The 19,164-nt window shown below is 49.9% G+C and overlaps 1 protein-coding gene across 1 annotated transcript; it reads left to right on the forward strand.

Moving 5' to 3' along the window:
• Nucleotides 1-3,335: 3,335 nt before the first annotated feature.
• On the forward strand, nucleotides 3,336-17,991 carry LOC144488569 (protein FAM83F-like; the record flags this gene model as incomplete). The annotated part of the gene is given in 3 exon segments (XM_078206631.1): nucleotides 3,336-3,821; nucleotides 17,825-17,858; nucleotides 17,861-17,991. Coding segments are annotated over 3 exon segments (612 nt in total), but the record flags the coding sequence as incomplete, so codon positions are not given.
• Nucleotides 17,992-19,164: the final 1,173 nt, after the last annotated feature.

Raw genomic sequence — 19,164 nt, forward strand, 5'->3', positions numbered from 1 at the left:
TGTGACACCAAAGAAGATTCATATCAGACTCGAAACGTTCACTCTGTATCTCGCTCCGCAGATGCTGCCAGACCTGCCGGGTTTTTTTTGCCGACGCTTTCTGTTTTTATCCACGCAACACAAAAGGAGCAGCTTGCAATCGGAATCTAGATGTTAACAGCTGCAAATAGAAAGCTGTGACCTGGGGGCGGTCCAGTAAAATCCCCTTGCTCCCACCAAACTGTGAAAAGCTTCATCATTACCTTCTTGGGGCAACCAGGAATGGGCTATAGAGTCCAGTCTCATCTACCACGCCCACATCCTAACAATGTCTTTCTGTGACGGGGTGGCACAGTGGTTAGCACTGCTGCTTCACAGCTCCAGGGACCCGGGTTCGATTCCTGGCTTGGTTCTCTGTCTGTGTGGAGTTTGCACGTTCTCCCCGTGTCTGCATGGGTTTCCTCCGGGAGCTCCGGTTTCCTCCCACAGTCCAAAGATGTGCGGGTTAGGTGGATTGGCCATGATAAATTGCCCCTTAGTGTCGGGGGATTAGCTAGGGTAAATGCATGGGGTTATGGAGATAGGGCCTAGGTGGGATTGTGGTTGGTGTCGACTCGATGGGCTGAATGGCCTCCTTCTGCACTGTAGGATTCTATGATCACTGCCTGAAGTGGTCTTTGATAGAATTTCCCCCCTGCCCCAGTTATTTTGATTTGATTTGATTAATTATTGTCACATGTACCGAGATACAGTGAAAGGAATTGTTTTGCGCGATATCCATAGAAATTACACCATACATAGCTCACAGAGTCGGCACAATCCACTAAGGCAACAATCCTGGACCTTTGCTATTTGTGCCACGTCTGCAACGTGCAGAGGCAGTGGTGCAGTGGTATTGTCACTGGACTAGTAATCCAGAAATTCAGGGTAATTCTCTGGGGACCCGGGTTCGAATCCCACCATGGTGGGACATGTTCTATGTTCTATGTTCTACGGCAGAATTCAGTAAAAATCTGGAACTGTAAATCTGAATTTCTTCAGCCAGAGGATGGTGGATCTGTGGAATCCATTGCCACAGAAGGCTGTGGAGGGCAAGTCATTGAGTGTATTTGAGATTGGTAAGGGGATCAAAGGTTATGGGGAAAAGGTGGGAGAATGGGATTGAGAAACATATCAGCCATGATCTGGTCCCCGGAAGGGTAGGGGGTTTTAGTTGAGTTGGGCAGCATGGTCAGTGCAGCCTTGGAGGGCCGAAGGGCCTGTTCCTGTGCTGTAATGTTCTTTGTTCTATGATCGAATGGCAGAGCAGACTCCATAGAACATAGAACATTACAACGCAGCACAGGCCCTTCGGCCCTCGATGTTGCGCCGACCAGTGAAACCAATCTAAAGCCCATCTAACCTACACTATTCCAATATCATCCATATGTTTATCTAATAACCATTTGAATGCTCTTAATGTTGACGAGTCCACCACTGATGCAGGCAGGGCATTCCACGCCCTTACTACTCTCTGAGTAAAGAACCTACCTCTAACATCTGTCCTATATCTCTCACCCCTCAATTTAAAGCTATGTCCCCTCGTGTTAGCCATCACCATCCGAGGAAAAAGGCTCTCACTATCCACCCTATCTAATCCTCTGATCATCTTGTATGCCCCTATTAAGTCACCTCTTAACCTTCTGGGCCGAATGGCCTAATTCTGCTGCTATACCTTATAGTGTGGACTTACAGTATCACAGTGCAGGAGAATCGCCCTCACCCCCCCATCAGAAGTGTATTAAAACAATAATCAAACTGCTTCAAAGATTCACTCACACATCTGGTCCAATGCAGTGAAGGAAGAACTTGCATTTATATAGCTCCTTTCACAACCTCAGCTTGTCTATCTATCGATTTTTCCTGTCTATCCCACAGATATCCTGAAGTTAAAATTGACAATCACTAATCTGTTCAAATCAAAAACAGAAAATGCTGGAAAATCTCAGCAGGTCTGGCAGCCTCTGTGGAGAGAAAATAGAGCCAACGTTTCGAGTCTGGTTGACCCTTCGTCAGAGCTGCTGAGATTTTCCAGCATTTTCTGTTGTTGTTTCAGATTCCAGCATCCGCAGTATTTTGAATCATAGAATCGTACAGCGCAGAAGAGACCCTTCGGCCCATCGAGTCTGCACCAACACGTTAGAACCACCTGAACTTCCACCTAATCCCACTTGCCAGCACTTGGCCCATAGCCCTGAATGTTATGATGTGCCAAGTGCTCATCCAGGTACTTTTTAAAGGATGTGAAGCAACCCACCTCCACCACCCTCCCAGGCAGCGCATTCCAGACCCTCACCACCCTCTGGGTAAAAAGGTTTGTCCTCAGATCACCCCAAAACCTCCTGCCTCTCACTTTGAACCTATGTCCCCTCGTGACTGACCCTTCAACAAAGGGGAACAGCTGCTCCTTATCCACTCAATGGCACAGTGGTTAGCACTGCTGCCTCACAGCGCCAGGGATACAGGTTCGATTCCTGGCTTGGGTCACTGTCTGTGTGGAGTCTGCACGTTCTCCCCGAGTCTGCGTGGGTTTCCTCCGGGTGCTCCGGTTTCCTCCCACTGTCCAAAGATGTGCAGGTTAGGTGGATTGGCCGTGCTAAATTGCCCCTTAGTGTCAGGGGACAAGCTGGAGTAAATGCATGGGGTTATGGGAACAGGGACTGGGTGGGATTGCAGTCGGTGCAGACTCGATGGGCCGAATGGCCTCCTTCTGCACTGTAGGATTCTATGACTCTGTCCATGTCTCTCATAATCTTGAACACCTCAATTAGGTTGCCCCTCAGTCTTCCCTGCTCCAACCAAAACATGATGTGGAGATGCCGGTGTTGGACTGGGGTAAACACAGTAAGAAGTCTGACAACACCAGGTTAAAGTCCAACAGGTTAAAGTACAAGAGGCAAACAGGTTAAAGTCCAACCAAAACAACCCTTGTCTTAATCTATTCAAATACATTTTCTGTCTCTCTGCACCAGAAATCATAATGTGGAAGTAGTCTGAACAGCAGAAACAAGTTTACTTGTTCCATAGAATCCCTACAGTGCAGAAGGAGGCCATTCAGCCCACCTTTTGTTCCTTGTGCATTGCCCACACCTGCTCACAGTTTGACCGAAATCTGAGCTGTGGCTCCGTTCTGGAAATACGGCCCCCCTTTAAGAAGTCCCGCCCCCTTCACACTGTGATTGGATGTTCAGAATAGCCCCACCCGCCGATTGGCTAGATCGCGTGTCAATCACCGCCCTTAAAGAGAGGACGCTCCCAACAAAAAAAAGTTGCCTTACCTGTTGGACTTTGCGTGACGTCAGACAGGTGAGTCGGGACAAGAAGGAGGGCAGGAAAAGGAGCAGCAACAGGAGAAGATGGCGGGTTCCCAGCTGGAGTGCTTGGAGGATGGTCACATCAACATTAGACTCAGTGATAAAAATGCAGAATTCTATTACTGTGAATATCAACGTTTGGCTTTGAATGGCCTCCTGGAATTTGGGGAGGAGGATTTTCACAAACTCCTGAAGGACAAGAAAATCAAAGAATTTATTTCCTCCAAAGAGGTGGAGCACATTTCCAGAAACTGCCACAGGTATGAAGAGAGACAGGACAACTCCAAAGGTGAGAAGGCAGCCAATGACAGCTCCTCAACCTACTGGCCAGAGCAGAGTGACATCCCCATTCCGGACCTGGACCTGGGCTGGACTGACCACGTGACGTACCGAGGGATCACCCGGGCAACTGTCCACATGCATCCCCCCAAAAACAACGACCCCTTCATCAAGGAAATAGTCAGGAAGGTGATCCAGGAGGCAAAGAAGGTGAGTGACCGCGACACAGCGATTGGTCCTCCTTCCTGAGGCACCCCGTCTCACCACCTTTCGAAGCACAGTCACTGTTGTGAGGTAGGAAACGCGACAGCCAATTTGCGCACAGTGAGATCCCACGAGTGGCAATGTGATAATGATCGAACAATCCGTTTTAATGATGTTGTTTGAGGGATAAACATTGGCCCCAGGAGACTGGCGAGAATTCCCTTTCTCTTTTTCTACCCCCCTCTGACAGTGCGGCACTCCCTCAGCACCGACCCTCTGACAGTGCGGCACTCCCTCAGTACTGACCCTCTGACAGTGCGGCACTCCCTCAGTACTGACCCTCTGATAGTGTGGCACTCCCTCAGTACTGACCCTCTGAGAGTGTGGCACTCCCTCAGTACTGACCCTCTGACAGTGCGGCGCTCCCTCAGCACCGACCCTCTGACAGTGCGGCGCTCCCTCAACACCGAACCTCTGACAGTGCAGCACTCCCTCAGTACTGACCCTCTGACAGTGTGGTACTCCCTCAGTACCGACCCTCTGACAGTGCGGCGCTCCCTCAACACCGAACCTCTGACAGTGCAGCACTCCCTCAGTACTGACCCTCTGACAGTGCGGCACCCCCTCAGTACTGACCCTCTGACAGTGCGGCACTCCCTCAGTACTGACCCTCTGACAGTGCGGCGCTCCCTCAGTACTAACCCTCTGACAGTGCGGCGCTCCCTCAGTACTGACCCTCTGACAGTGCGACGCTCCCTCAGCATTGATCCTCTGACAGTGCGGCACTCCCTCAGTACCGACCCTCTGACAGTGCGGCACTCCCTCAGTACCGACCCTCTGACAGTGCGACGCTCCCTCAGCATTGACCCTCTGACAGTGCGGCGCTCCCTCAGCACCGACCCTCTGACAGTGCGGCGCTCCCTCAGCACTGACCCTCTGACAGTGCGGCGCTCCCTCAGCACTGACCCTCTGACAGTGTGGCACTCCCTCAGTACTGACCCTCTGACAGTGCGGCGCTCCCTCAGTACTGACCCTCTGACAGTGCGGCGCTCCCTCAGTACTGACCCTCTGACAGTGCGGCGCTCCCTCAGCACTGACCCTCTGACAGTGCGGCGCTCCCTCAGTACTGACCCTCTGACAGTGCGGCACTCCCTCGGCACTGACCCTCTGACAGTGCGGCACACTCTCAGCACTGACCCTCTGACAGTGCGGCACACCCTCAGCACTGACCCTCTGACAGTGCGGCACACCCTCAGTACTGGCAGTGGATGTATGTGTGTCGATTTTGTAGTTGAGTGTCTGGAAACTGATTTCGCGGTGTGTTTCCGAGGTGAGAGTGCCAACCCATTGAGCCACAGAGGTCAGTAAACTGGATACAGGAGGTCAGTCGTGATGGAAGGTGCCCGAGAAGTATTCGTCCCCCTGCCCAACACTCTGCGTGTGTTTTCATAAGAAATAGCAGCAAGAATGGTCCACTTGGCCCCTTTATTCTGCCTCCTTTCTGCAGTTGGATAGATTTACACTCTTTGCGTAACTTTGAGTTTTATTAGTCAGTGTAGCTTTCAGTTTTACCCTCAAGTCTTTCCAAGGTCTCGTTCCAACATGTTTCCGTCCTTCGCTCACTTGGATCCCCATCTCTCGACCTCCCCCTGCCCCTCACTCCCCATGCCCTCCCTCCCTCCCTCCCTCCCTCCCTCCCTCCCTCCCTCCCTCTCTCCCTCCCTCCCTCCCATTCTACCCACTCCCACCTTTAAAAAGCTTCTTAATCCCCGCCTTTTTAACTTGATAATTGTTAACATTGTCTGACTCTCCCGCTGTGCATTCAGGCACTGTGCTCTCGTGTCTGGGTTACATGACTGTTGATCAAAGGGCAGGGACTAAATGACCCTCTGACAGTGCGGCGCACCCTGGTCCATAAAATAATGAGGGGCACAGACAAGGTAGATAGTCAATATCTTTTCCCAAAGGTAGGGGAGTCTAAAACTAGAGGGCATAGGTTCAAGGTGAGGGGGGAGAGATACAAAAGGGTCCAGAGGGGCAATTTTTTCACACAGAGTTAAGGGTGAAAGGTGAAAAGTTTAAAGGGAATATTAAGGGGGGCTTCTTCACGCAGAGAGTGGTGGGAGTGTGGAATGAGCTGCCGGATAAAGTGGTAAATGCGGGGTCACTTTTAACATTTAAGAAAAACTTGGACGGGTTCATGGATGAGAGGGGTGTGGAGGGATATGGTCCAAGTGCAGGTCAGTGGGACTAGGCATAAAATGGTTCGGCACAGACAAGAAGGGCCAAAAGGCCTGTTTCTGAGCTGTAATTTTCTATGGTTCTATGGTTCGAGAGGGTGGTGAGTGTCTGGAACGAGCTGCCAGAGGTAGTAGTAGGGGCGGGTACAATTTTATCTTTTAAAAAGCATTTAGACAGTTACATGGGCACAATGGGTATAGAGGGATATGGGCCAAATGCGGGCAATTGGGATTAGTTTAGGGCTTTTAAAAAAAATAAGGGCGGCATGGACAAGTTGGGCTGAAGGGCCTGTTTCCATGCTGTATACCTCTAGACCCAGCTGGATGGTGAGTCCCAATCTCACCAATTCTGTTGAGAATCTGAGTTAAGTTTGAAGAGGTGAAATCGGTCAGGGTGACCAGGGAAGTGTCGGATTGTCCTCGATGTTGCGTCATTGAGGAAGGAGACCTGCGACTCTATGTGACTCCAGTCCCACACCAGCCTTGCCTCTTACTGCCCTCTGCAGTGGTTAGCACTGCTGCCAGGGAACGGGTTTGATTCCAGCCTTGGGTCACTGTCTGTGTGGAGTTTGCACGTTCTCCCCGTGTCTGCGTGGGTTTCCTCCGGGTGCTCCGGTTTCCTCCCACAGTCCAAAGATGTGCAGGTTGGGTGGATTGGCCGTGCTAAATTGCCCCCTTGGTGTCAGGGAGTAAATGCATGGGGTTACGGGGATGGGGCCTGGGTGGGATTGTGGTCGGCGCAGACTCGATGGGCCGAATGGCCTCCTTCTGCACTGTCGGGATTCTATGATTGCACATCACCCACTTGTATTAACCTGTTATGCGGTGGTTTCAGAAGGTAGCCCTCGCTGCCACCTCCACAGGGGGCAAGAAACGGATGGTCAGAGCGCTTTTTAAAACAACTATTTCTTGATGTAAAGTGGGTTGGGCAGTTTTCCGAAGTTGTATCAATGTTGACACACGAAACAAGTGGAGGATTTGTTTACAGAAAGATGTGAATTTGTTAAGCTAATATCACCATGGTAACCAGAATTTGGGTGATAACTGCTGGATCATTGGGTGTGTGTGTGTGAGTGTGTAAAGCAAAGTTTACTTATTCGTCACAAGTAAGCCTTACGTTAACACTGCAATAAAGCTACTGTGAAAATCCCCCAGTCGCCACAGTCTGGCGCCTGTGTGTGAGTGAGGGAGGCCTGCGCTCACTTGGAGTTTCCCTGGGAGAATTGGGGAGGAATTTCCCAGAGACTCTCCCAAAATTGGCTGCTCTTTGCCCACTTCCCGCCGCCCCCCCCTCCTCCGCTCCCTCCAGTTTATCTCTCTTTGGTTGCCGGGGTGGGGATGCAGTCACACTGTTGGGTGAGGGGATTGCATGTGGGTGGATCCAGTGCGTTTTTCGACTGTCTTTGATCTCAATTTACACCCACGTCCTTTCTCTCACTCAATCCCGATTCTTCACTCTGTCGCTCTCCAGTCAGGCAATATCCCACCGCCATTATTCGCCACGTAAACGTGAATCGACTCAAATCTGTTGGTGATTTGTCTCAAACGAGAAACAATCCTTCACACAAAGCAGTTGAACAATTCCAAGAGCCCCCCCACGCCCCCAGCCACCGCTCCAAACATAAATCCTAGCCGTTCAGCATATCCTGCCCTTGTATTTAATTCATTCACAGGAAATGGGTGTCACCGGATAGGCCAGCATTAATTGCCCATCCCAAATTTAAACTTTATTTATTAGCGCTTACATTAACACTGCAATGAAGTTACTGTGAAAATCCCCTTCAGAAGGTGTTGGTGATCCGCCATTTTGTACCACTGCAGTCCACGTGGTGTAGGTACACTCACAGCGCTGTTCGGGAGGGAATTCCAGGATTCTAACCCAGCGACAGCGAAGGAACGGCCAATATATTTCCAAGTCAGGATGGTGAGTGGCTTGGGGGGGGGGGGAACTTGCAGGTGGTGGTGTTCCCTGGTATCTGCTGCCCTTGTCCTTCTAGATGGTGGAGGTCGTGGCTTTGGAAAATGCTGTCGAAGGAACCTTGGTGAATTGCTGCAGTACATCTTGTAGATGGTACACACTGCTGCTACTGAGCGTCGGTGATGGAGGGAGTGGGTGTTTGTGGAAGGGGTAGCAATCAAGCGGGGCTGCTTTGTCCTGGATGGTGTCGAGCTTCTTGAGTGTTGTTGGAGCCGCACCCATCCAGGCAAGTGGGGAATATTCCATCACACTCCTGACTTGTGCCTTGTAGATGGTGGACAGGCTTTGGGAAGTCAGGAGATGAGTTGCTCACCGCAGGATTCCCAGCCTCCGACCTGCTGTTGTAGCCACAGTATTTATATGCTGGGTCCAGTTCAGTTTGGGGAGTCAGGGGGTGAGTTACTCGCCGCAAGGTTCCCAACCTCTGACCTGCTCTTGTAGCCACAGTACTTTAGTGGTTGGTCGGGTGGAATTTCTATTCAATGATAATGTTCCCAGGATGTAGATGCTGGGGGTCTAGGAGATGGCAATATTATTGAAGCCATGGGGTTTCTCCCCCGTCCTCTAACATTCCCCTCCCGTGGTGGTACTGACACTCGCTCAATTTTGATTTCACAAGCAATAGGCATCCCTTTGATGCTTCGGGTCTGTCAGCTATTCATCCCAGAGTGCATCACGAGCTCGATCCTCTCCTCATCTGGCAGTGAAACTCTCAATCTGTCCCGCTGAGAGTGGCACTGGGTATTTCAGGGGAGTGAGGATTCATTGCTAATTGTCTGTCCCCTTATCGTCTGTGCTAGAAAGAGCTTCAGATTTAATATAAAATCTTCCAGGGCATCTCTAAGTGCAGCCCTGCCAGAGAAGTGCCATTATCTCTTGGTGAGGTCACTATTGCTTTGTCTACATGGACTTTAGCAAGGCCTTTGACAAGGTACCCCATGGTAGGTTGTTGCATAAGGTTAAATCTCATGGGATCCAGGGTGAGGTATCATAGAAATCATAGAAACCCTACAGTGCAGAAGGAGGCCATTCGGCCCATCGAGTCTGCACCGACCACAATCCCACCCAGGTCCTACCCCCACATATTTACCCGCTAATCCCTCTAACCTACGCATCTCAGGACTCTAAGGGGCAATTTTTAACCTGGCCAATCAACCTAACCCGCACATCTTTGGACTAAAGACTATCTAAATGGATACAAAATTGGCTTCTTGACAGAATGTGGAGATGCTGGCGTTGGACTGGGGTTAACACAGTAAGAGTTTTAACAACACCAGGTTAAGGTCCAACAGGTTTATTTGAGGATATAAACCTGTTGGACTTTAACCTGGTGTTCTTGACAGAGTAAGAGTTTTAACAACACCAGGTTAAAGTCCAACAGGTTTATTTGGTAGCAAATGCCATTAGCTTTCGGAGCGCTGCTCCTTCGTCAGATGGAGTGGATATCAGCCAGAGAGTGATTGTAGAGGATTGTTTTTCAAACTGGAGGCCTGTGACCAGCAGGGTGCCTCAGGGATCAGTGCTGGGTCCACTGTTATTTGTCATTTATATTAATGATTTGGATGAGAATTTAGGAGGCATGGTTAGTAAGTTTACAGATGACACCAAGATTGGTGGCATAGTGGACAGTGAAGAAGATTATCTAGGATTGCAACGGGATCTTGGTCAATCGGGCCAGTGGGCTGACGAATGGCAGATGGAGTTTAATTTAGACAAATGCGAGGTGATGCATTTTGGTAGATCGAACCAGGGCAGGACTTAATCAGTTAATGGTAGGGCATTGGAGTTATAGAACAAAGAGATCTAGGGGTTCAGGTACATAGCTCCTTGAAAGTGGAGTCACAGGTGGACAGAGTGGTGAAGAAGGCATTCGGCATGCTTGGTTTAATTTGTCAGAACATTGAATACAGGAGTTGGGACGTCTTGTTGAAGTTGTCCAAGACATTGGTAAGGCCACACTTGGAATACTGTGTACAGTTCTTTTCACCCTATTATAGAAAGGATATTATTAAACTAGAAACAGTGCAGAAAATATTTACTAGGATGCTACTGGGACTTGATGGTTTGAGTTATAACAAGAGGCTGGATAGACTGGGACTTTTTTCTCTGGAGCGTAGAAGGCTGAGGGGTGATCTTATAGGGGTCTATAAAATAATGAGGGGCACAGATAAGGTGGATACTCAATATCTTTTCCCAAAGGTAGGGGAGTCTAAAACTAGAGGGCATAGGTTAAGGGGAGAGGGGAGAAATACAAAAGAGTCCAGAGGGGCAATTGTTTCACACAGAGGGTGGTGAGAGTCTGGAACAAGCTGCCAGAGGTAGTAGTAGAGGCGGGTACAATTTTGTCTTTTGAAAAGCATTTAGACAGTTACATGGTAAGATGGGTATAGAGGGATATGGGCCAAATGCGGGCAACTGGGACTGGCTTAGTGGTTAAAAACTGGGCGGCATGAACAAGTTGGGCCGAAGGGCCTGGTTCCATGCTGTAAACCTCTATGACTCAATGACATAGATTGGTACACAGCCAAATCCAATATCTCTGATCCCCAAACCTGCCTGACCCTCATCCCCACCCCATTCTGCTCTGGGTTCTGAAACCCTCCCCCATCTCTGTCGCCTCACAGGAAAGATAGTGAATCTTGAAGCGATGCTGAGTTTAGCTGTTTTTATCTGATCAATGTCAGAGTGTAGCGGCAATGCAAACCACAGCCAAGCCTGCAGCACAGGTAGTCAACAGGGAAAAGAAAGATATTCTTATCAGTTTAACTTGAGCAATACCCCTGTCATCGGATCTGCACAGCCGCAAATTAACCCTTTGCAAACTGCAGGACTCTGCCACTGATGCACAGCGACACCCATATGTACCGTCTACAAGATTGGAATTCAGAAGAATGAGGGGGGGATCTTATAGAAACATATAAGATTATGAAGGGAATAGATAAAATAGAAGCAGGGAAGTTGTTTCCACTGGCAGGTGAAACTCGAACTAGGGGGCATGGCCTCAAAATAAGGGGGAGCAGATTTAGGACTGAGTTGAGGAGGAACGTCTTCACACAAAGGGTTGTGAATCTGTGGAATTCCCTGCCCAGTGAAGCAGTTGAGACTTCCTCATTGAATGTTTTTAAGGCAAAGATAGATTTTTGAACAGTAAAGGAATTAAGGGTTATGGTGAGCGGGCGGGTAAGTGGAGCTGAGTCCACGAAAAGATCAGCCATGATCTTATTGAATGGCGGAGCAGGCTCGAGGGGCCAGATGGCCTACTCCTGCTCCTAGTTCTTAGGTTCTAAGATGCACTGCAGCAACTCGCCAAGGCTCCTTCGACAGCACCTTCCAAACCCACGATCATCACCATCTTAGACGGACAAGGGCAGCAGATACTTGGGAACACCACCACCTCCGAGTCACTCACCATCCTGACTTGGAAATAGATCGCAGTCACTGGTTCAAAACTATTAACATGAATGTCAGATTGCCAGAGTCCAGAAAGTACCAAATTCAGAGGGGGTTCCCTCCTGGGGAATTTCTAATTCAGGCGGGTTCCTGGCTGAAGGTGGAAGTGTTGAATTCCTTCAAGGTGATGTGACCACAGTAGCGCGGGGTCAATATTAGGAAGTTTTTTTCTGTTTGTCAGCCAGTGCGCCGTGGTTTCCGGATTAACAGGTTGTGGGAAGGGGGTTTCTGCAGATTGCCTGGATGATGCTAGCAGGTTACAGATTAATCAGCGAACTGCCCCGCTTCTGCCTTCTCAACAGTATAAAGAGATCAATTTCATAAAGGGATGTTTCATAAAGGATAATCTGGTGTCTGGACCAGACTTTTGTTTCATGGCTTAGAGTGGCCCAGTCATTAAGCTCCACAAGAGTCATTATCCATATTAATAACCCAGTTCCTCGTAGCTATTTCTTGACAAACCCTCCTTCTTCAGTAGAGCTCATAAAGATGTAAGTGATCTCCACTTCCTTTCAAATGTTCCTGTTTGAAACGGACTTTGACAGCCCCAGGTGTGAGATTCCATGAGCAGTGTGTTGGGCAAGTTTCCCCTGGAATGCCTAAACCGGCATCTTACAATTCCAAACACCAGGTGACTTGTGACAGCCATCTTTAAGCTCAGCAAAGTTCATTTTTAAACGAGCAGAAAATAATAAAGTTTCATTTCACATTGTTTATGATTTCTTTCCTACCTTTCTAACATGTTTTCAGCCATAATCTTATTGAATGGAAGATTCTCCAAAACAGCATCCCACCCAAGCCCCTATTGACCCCGTGCTCACTGACCTCCACTGAGTCCCAATCAAAGCAATGTCTTGATTTTAAAATTCTCATCCATTTGGTTTCAATCCCTCCTCCCTCCATCTCTCTGCCAATCCCACAGCCCTGCCCTCTGATCTCTACACTCCTCCAATTCTGACCTTTTGTGAGTATCACTGATTGATTTACAAACACCCACTCCCTCCACCACCGACGCTCAGTAGCAGCAGTGTGTACCATCTACAAGATGCACTGCAGCAATTCACCAAAGATCCTTAGACAGCACCTTCCAAACCCATGACCACTTCCATCTAGAAGGACAAGGGGCAGCAGATACATGGGAACACCACCACCTGCAAGTTCCCCTCCAAGCCACTCACCATCCTGACTTGGAAATATATCGGCCGTTCCTTCGCAGTCGCTGAGTCAAAATCCTGGAATTCCCTCCCTAACGGCATTGTGGGTCAACCCACAGCACGTGGACTGCAGCGATTCAAGAAGGCAGCTCACCACCACCTTCTCAAGGGGCAACTAGGGATGGGCAATAAATGCTGGCCAGCCAGCGACGCCCATGTCCCATGAATGAATAAAATAAAAAATAAAAATCCTTCCAGCATCAGTGCTGTCTGGACCCCTAACCCTCACCATCATTGCTACCCTTTGACCTGCCCGAACATCTCCCTGTGTGACTCTGTGACGTACTTTGCTTCATAAAACTCATTACAATATTGGTGTTATATGGTCCCTGCTCTATCCAAGACCACAAGAAACTATAAAGGGCCATGAACGAAGCCCAGTCCATCACTCAAACCAGCCTCCCATCCATTAACTCCGTCTACACTTCCCGCTGCCTCGGCAAAGCAGCCAGCATAATTAAGGACCCCACGCACCCCGGACATTCTCTCTTCCACCTTCTTCCGTCGGGAAAAAGATACAAAAGTCTGAGGTCATGCACCAACCGACTCAAGAACAGCTTCTTCCCTGCTGCTGTCAGATTTTTGAATATACCTACCTTGCATTAAGTTGATCTTTCTCTACACCCTAGCTGTGACTGTAACACTACATTCTGCACCCTCACCTTTCCTTCTCTATGAACGGTATGCTTTGTCTGTGTAGCGCGCAAGAAATAATACTTTTCACTGTATCCCAACACGTGACAATAATAAATCAAATATAAAGATGGGTTGTTGTTGCGGAAGAGCTCATAACATTTATATCATGTGAGAAGATGGAAGATTGATATATTGCAGCCTGTCACTCAGCAGCACCCACGCAATGGGTGTCACATATCGGCTGTTGTGTTGTGAAGGAAATAAAACTGTTTACCCTCTCCTGGGCTGTTGTCAGCGAGCAGCCTGAAATTTACAGGCCAGTTATTAAACTATAATTCACACTGGCAGATTACAGAAGGCTGATTAAAGCGGATTTGCCAATCTGACCGCATTCCTGAGGGGAATATTGCCAGAGAGGTAAAGACCTGGAGACAGCTCACAACACAAGATATTCACAGCCTGAGGTTCAAAGCAGGAAGTGTCTCCTTGTTCTGACTGGAGGCTCCAATCCCCACTCTCTTGTTAGGTTCACTTCAAACCCCATTAACCGTGACAAAATTAACCCTCCTCGTACCTCCCTCCCTCCCCCCCTCGCACCTCCCTCCCTCCCCCCCTCACACCTCCCTCCCTCCCCCCCTCACACCTCCCTCCCTCCCCCCTCACACCTCCCTCCCTCCCCCCCTCACACCTCCCTCCCTCCCCCCCTCACACCTCCCTCCCTCCCCCCCTCACACCTCCCTCCCTCCCCCCTCACACCTCCCTCCCTCCCCCTCCTCGCTCCTCCCTCTCTCCCCTCCTTGCACCTCCCACCTCCCCCTCCTCGCACCTCCCTCCCCCTCCTCGCACCTCCCTCCCCCTCCTCGCACCTCCCTCCCTTGGGAATGGCAGTGGGGGCTCCAGATCCAGAGAATCCCGGAAAGTGTGAATCTCACCGACGACGTAATCAGAATCACAGAATCCTACAGCGCAGAAGAGGCCCTTCAGCCCATCGAGTCTGCACCAACGCATGAAAGGTCCTGACCTGCCCACCTAATCCCACGTGACAGCACTTGGCCCATAGCCCTGAATGTTCTGATGTGTCAAGTGCTCATCCAGGTACTTTTTAAAGGATGTGAGGCATCCCGCCTCCACCACCCTCCCAGGCAGCGCATTCCAGACCCTCTGGGTAAAAACGTTTTTCCTCAAATTCCCCCAAAGCCTCCCACCCCTCACTTTTAACTTGTGTCCCCTGGTAACTGACCCTTCAACTAAGGGGAACAGCTGCTCCTTATCCACCCTGTCCATGCCCCTCATAATCTTGTACACCTCAATCAGGTCGCCCCCTCAGTCTTCTCTGCTCCAACGAAAACAAGATGTGGAGATGCCGGCGTTGGACTGGGGTGGGCACAGTAAGAAGTCTCACAGCACCAGGTTAAAGTCCAACAGGTTTACCCAACGAAAACAACCCAAGCCTATCCAACTTCTCTTCATAACGTCAATGTTCCACCCCAGGCAGCATCCTGGTGAATCTCCTCTGCACCCCCTCCAGTGCAATCACTTCCTTCCTATAATGCGGCGATCAGAACTGCACACAGTGCTCCAGCTGTGGCCTCACCAAAGTTCTATACAACTCCATCATGACCTCTCTGTTTTTGTAATCTATACCCCGATTGATAAAGGCGAGTGTCCCATATGCCTTTTTCACCACCCTATTAACCTGCCTTTCCGCCTTCAGAGATCTATGGACAAACACGCCAAGGTCCCTTTGTTCTTCGGAACTTCCCAGTGTCAGACCTTTCACAGTATACGTCCTTGTCAAATTACTCTTTCCAAAGTGGCATCACCTCACACTTTTCAGGGTTAAATTCCATCTGCCACTTATCCGCCCATTTGACCATCTCGTCTATATCTTCCTGCAGCCCAAGACACTCAACCTCACTGTTAACCACCCGGCCAATCTTTGCATCATCGGCAAACTTACTGATCCTACCCCCACATAGTCATCTATGTCATTTATATAAATGACGAACAATAGGGGGCCCAGCACGGATCCCTGTGGTACGTCACTGGTCACTGACCTCCAGTCACTAAAGCAGCCGTCTGTCATCACCCTCTATCTCCTATCGCTAAACCAATTATGTATCCACCTTGTCAGGTCACCCTGTATCGCATGTGCATTTGCCTTCTTAATAAGTCTCCCATGTGGGACTTTGTCAAAGGCTTTGCTGAAATCCATGTAAACTACATCAACCGCACTACCCTCATCCGCACACTTGGTTACATGCTCAAAAGATTCAATCAAATTTGTTAGGCATGACCTCCCTCTGACGAAACCATGCTGACTATCCCTGATCAAACCTTGCCTCTCCAAATGGAGATTGATTCTCTCCTTCAGAATCTTCTCCAGTAGTTTCCCAACCACAGATGTGAGATTCACTGGCCCGTAGTTCACTGGTTTGTCTCTACAACCTTTCTTAAATAGTGGCACCACGTTAGCTGTTCTCCAGTCCCCTGGCACCTCCCCGGTGGCCAGGGAGGAATTAAAAATTCGGGTCAGAGCCCCTGCAATTTCCTCCCTCGCCTCCCACAACAGCCTGGGACACAATTCATCCGGACCTGGAGAATTGTCCACTTTTTAACCCATCATGACCTTGTCAGTCCCTATGATAATTTTCTCTGCAGCCTCACAGTCTCTCTCTCCCCGAGTTCCATAACTACCTCCTCATTCTCATGGGTAAAGACAGATGTGAAATATTAACACCCTACCAATGTCCTCTGCCTCCAACCACAGATTTCTTCCTTGGTCCCTAATGGGCCCTACTCTTTGCCTGGTTATCCTCTTCCCATTGATATACTTATAGAATATCTTAGGACTTTTCCTACTTTTATCAGCCAGAGCTTTCTCATGTCCCCTCTTTGCTCTCCTAATTGATTTCTTAAGCTCCATCCTGCACTTTCTGCACTCCACTAATGCCTCCGCAGACTTACTCCCCTTTATACAATAAAAGCCTCTCTTTTCCTTCTCATTGTATCCTGAATGTCTCTGGTCATCCATGGTTCTCTGGGTTTGTTACACCTTCCTCTTACCCTAGAGGGAACATGTTGGGCCTTTTCCCACCCCCCTACCACCATTTAATCTTTGAACCCCCGCCCCCCCTCCACTGCTCTTCCATAGATTTCGCCACAAATAATTTGTTCCAGTCAACTTGGCCAGATCCGGCCTATCAGGTTCGGCCTATCCGTCATATCAGGTTCACGCCCAGAACACGTGTGAACCTGATTTTAATACGTTTCAATAAATTTAAATAAAACACGGCTGCCTCACAGCGCCAGGGACCCGGGTTCGATTCCCGGCCTTGGGTCACTCTCTGTGCGGAGTTTGCAAATTCTCCCCGTGTCTGCGTGGGTTTCCTCCGGGTGCTCCGGTTTCCTCCCACATTTCAAAGATGTGCGGGTTAGGTTGATTGGCCGTGCTAAATTCCCCCTTAGTGTCAGGGGGATTAGGAGAGTAAATATGTGGGGTTACGGGAATAGGGCCTGGATGGGATTGTTGTCGGTGCAGGCTCGATGGGCTGAATGGCCTCCTTTGCACTGTAGGGATTCTATAATTCCATAGAAAAGACCTCCCTCCCCCTCGCTGTATTTTCAAAGTTAGCCGACAGTTACAATAGGTTCACCCAGATGTGAACCTGTCTTGAAGACCCCACCCCTGGGGGTGTGATGGTGAGTATAGCCCCTGGGGGGAGGGGGGGGGGGACATGGCTGGGCAGTGCCTGGGATCCCACTGGTGGATCCCAGTGGGATCTGCATGGAGGTGGGGGGGGGGGGGGGAATGTTGGGGAGGGTGGTGGTGAGGGGGCTGGTGATGGTTGTTTGGGTGGGGGGGGGGGGGGGGGGTGAGGAGATATGCCGGCTTTGATCACAGGGAATGAGGGGGGGGGGGGAAGTCACTGAGACCACCATGGTGGGGTGGGTGGGTAATTTTCTGCTCAGATTGGGGCTGCCTTTAAACGTACCCCCGTTCCCTCCCCCAATCTCAGTACAGTCAAGCCTTCACGGTGTGTTTAGCGAGTGGGCAGCAAGTTCCATCTCATCGTCACTCACTGAAGGAATAAACGTCCAACCTCTCTTTACACTCAACACTGAGAGCTGAGGGCGGCACGGTGGCACAGTGGTTAGCACTGCTGCCTCACAGCGCCAGGCACCCGGTTCAATTCCCGGCTTGGGTCACTGTCTGTGTGGAGTCTCCCCGTGTCTGCGTGGGGGTGCTCCGGTTTCCTCCCACAGTCCAAAGATGTGTAGGTTAGGTGGATTGGCCATGCTAAATTGTCCCATGGTGTCAGGGGGACTAACGAGGGTAAATGCATGGGGTTACGGGGATGGGGCTGGGTGGGATTGTGGTTGGTGCAGACTCGATGGGCCGAATGGTCTCCTTCTGCACTGTAGGGATTCAGTGATTCTCTGAACTGAGTGTCGGCTGTTTGGAAAATGTCTCGTTAACTCTTTAATCAGGTGATAGCGCTGGTTATGGATGAATTCACAGACCGGATATATTTGAGGATCTGACTGAGGCGTGTTACAGACGGAGAATCCCTGTTTACATCGTCCTGGACGAGGGGAACCTGAAATACTTTCTGGAAATGTGCAGGAAAATGGAGCTGAGCGACTTGATGATCCGAGTGAGTGCGGCGCTGGGGGACGTGACCCGATCACGCTGGGATTGCCTCAACCTCGGGGGTAGCTGAATCCTGGATTCCTGTCCCACTGGGGCAGACAGCGCCAATGGGAGGGGGAAGGGGGAGAGTCTATGTCCAAATCACTGTGGTCCGTGAGGGACGGGGCTGTCCGGGGTTGGGAGACTGTGAGGTTGGACGTTTTTGGGGATGGGGGGGGGTGGGGAAGGCATCCAGAGGAAATGGGATGGGTCACGGTATTGGAGATATGGCTTGATGTTCAGTGATGTGGACACGGTCCAGGGGGAGGTAGGAGGGAGTATCTGAGAGTTGGTCTCTGCGAGGTAGAGATCAGTACGCCAGACAGCACCCCCTTTGTCGGCAGGTTTGATAAAAGGATCGTCTGGACTCGAAACGTCAGCTCTTTTCTCTCCTTACAGATGCTGCCAGACCTGCTGAGATTTTCCAGCGTCCTTCTCTTTAGGTTTCAGATTCCAGCACCCGCAGTAATTTGCTTTTATCTTTGTGGCCAGACTTGTACAGGAGAGCAGGAGAAAGTTTTTCAAGAGGGAGTTACGTATATCTCTTGGGACAAAGGGGGTGGGGGGAAGGCGGGATCTAGCTATTGAGTTGGATGATCAGCCATGATCGTGATGAATGGCGGAGCAGGCGCAAAGGGCCGAATGGCCTCCTCCTGTTAATATAAAGACAAAATACTGCGGGTGCTGGAATCTGAAACTAAAACAGAAAATGCTGAAAGTTCTCAGCAGGCCTGGCAGCGTCTGTGGAGAGAAAGTAGGAGAAGGCAAGTTTCTACATTCCTAATTGTTCCTAATGGATTGATTAGTAAGTTTGCGGACGACACAAAGGTTGGTGGATTTGTGGATAGCGATGAGGAGCATCAGAGGATACAGCAGGACGTAGATTGGTTGGAGACTTGGGCGGAGAGATGGCAGATGGAGTTTAATCCGGACAAATGTGAGGTAATGCATTTTGGAAGGTCTAATACGGATAGGAAATATACAGTAAATGACAGAGGGACCTGGTTATCCAGGTACACAGATCACTGAAAGTGGCAATGCAGATGGAGAAGGTAGTCAAGAAGGCATACGGCATGCTTGCCTTCATCGGCCGGGGCACTGAGGTTAAAAATTGGCAAGTTCATGTTGCAGCTTTATA

This window comes from Mustelus asterias, unplaced genomic scaffold (assembly GCF_964213995.1).
Source record: "Mustelus asterias unplaced genomic scaffold, sMusAst1.hap1.1 HAP1_SCAFFOLD_1670, whole genome shotgun sequence".
NCBI classification, from domain to species: Eukaryota; Metazoa; Chordata; class Chondrichthyes; order Carcharhiniformes; family Triakidae; genus Mustelus; species Mustelus asterias.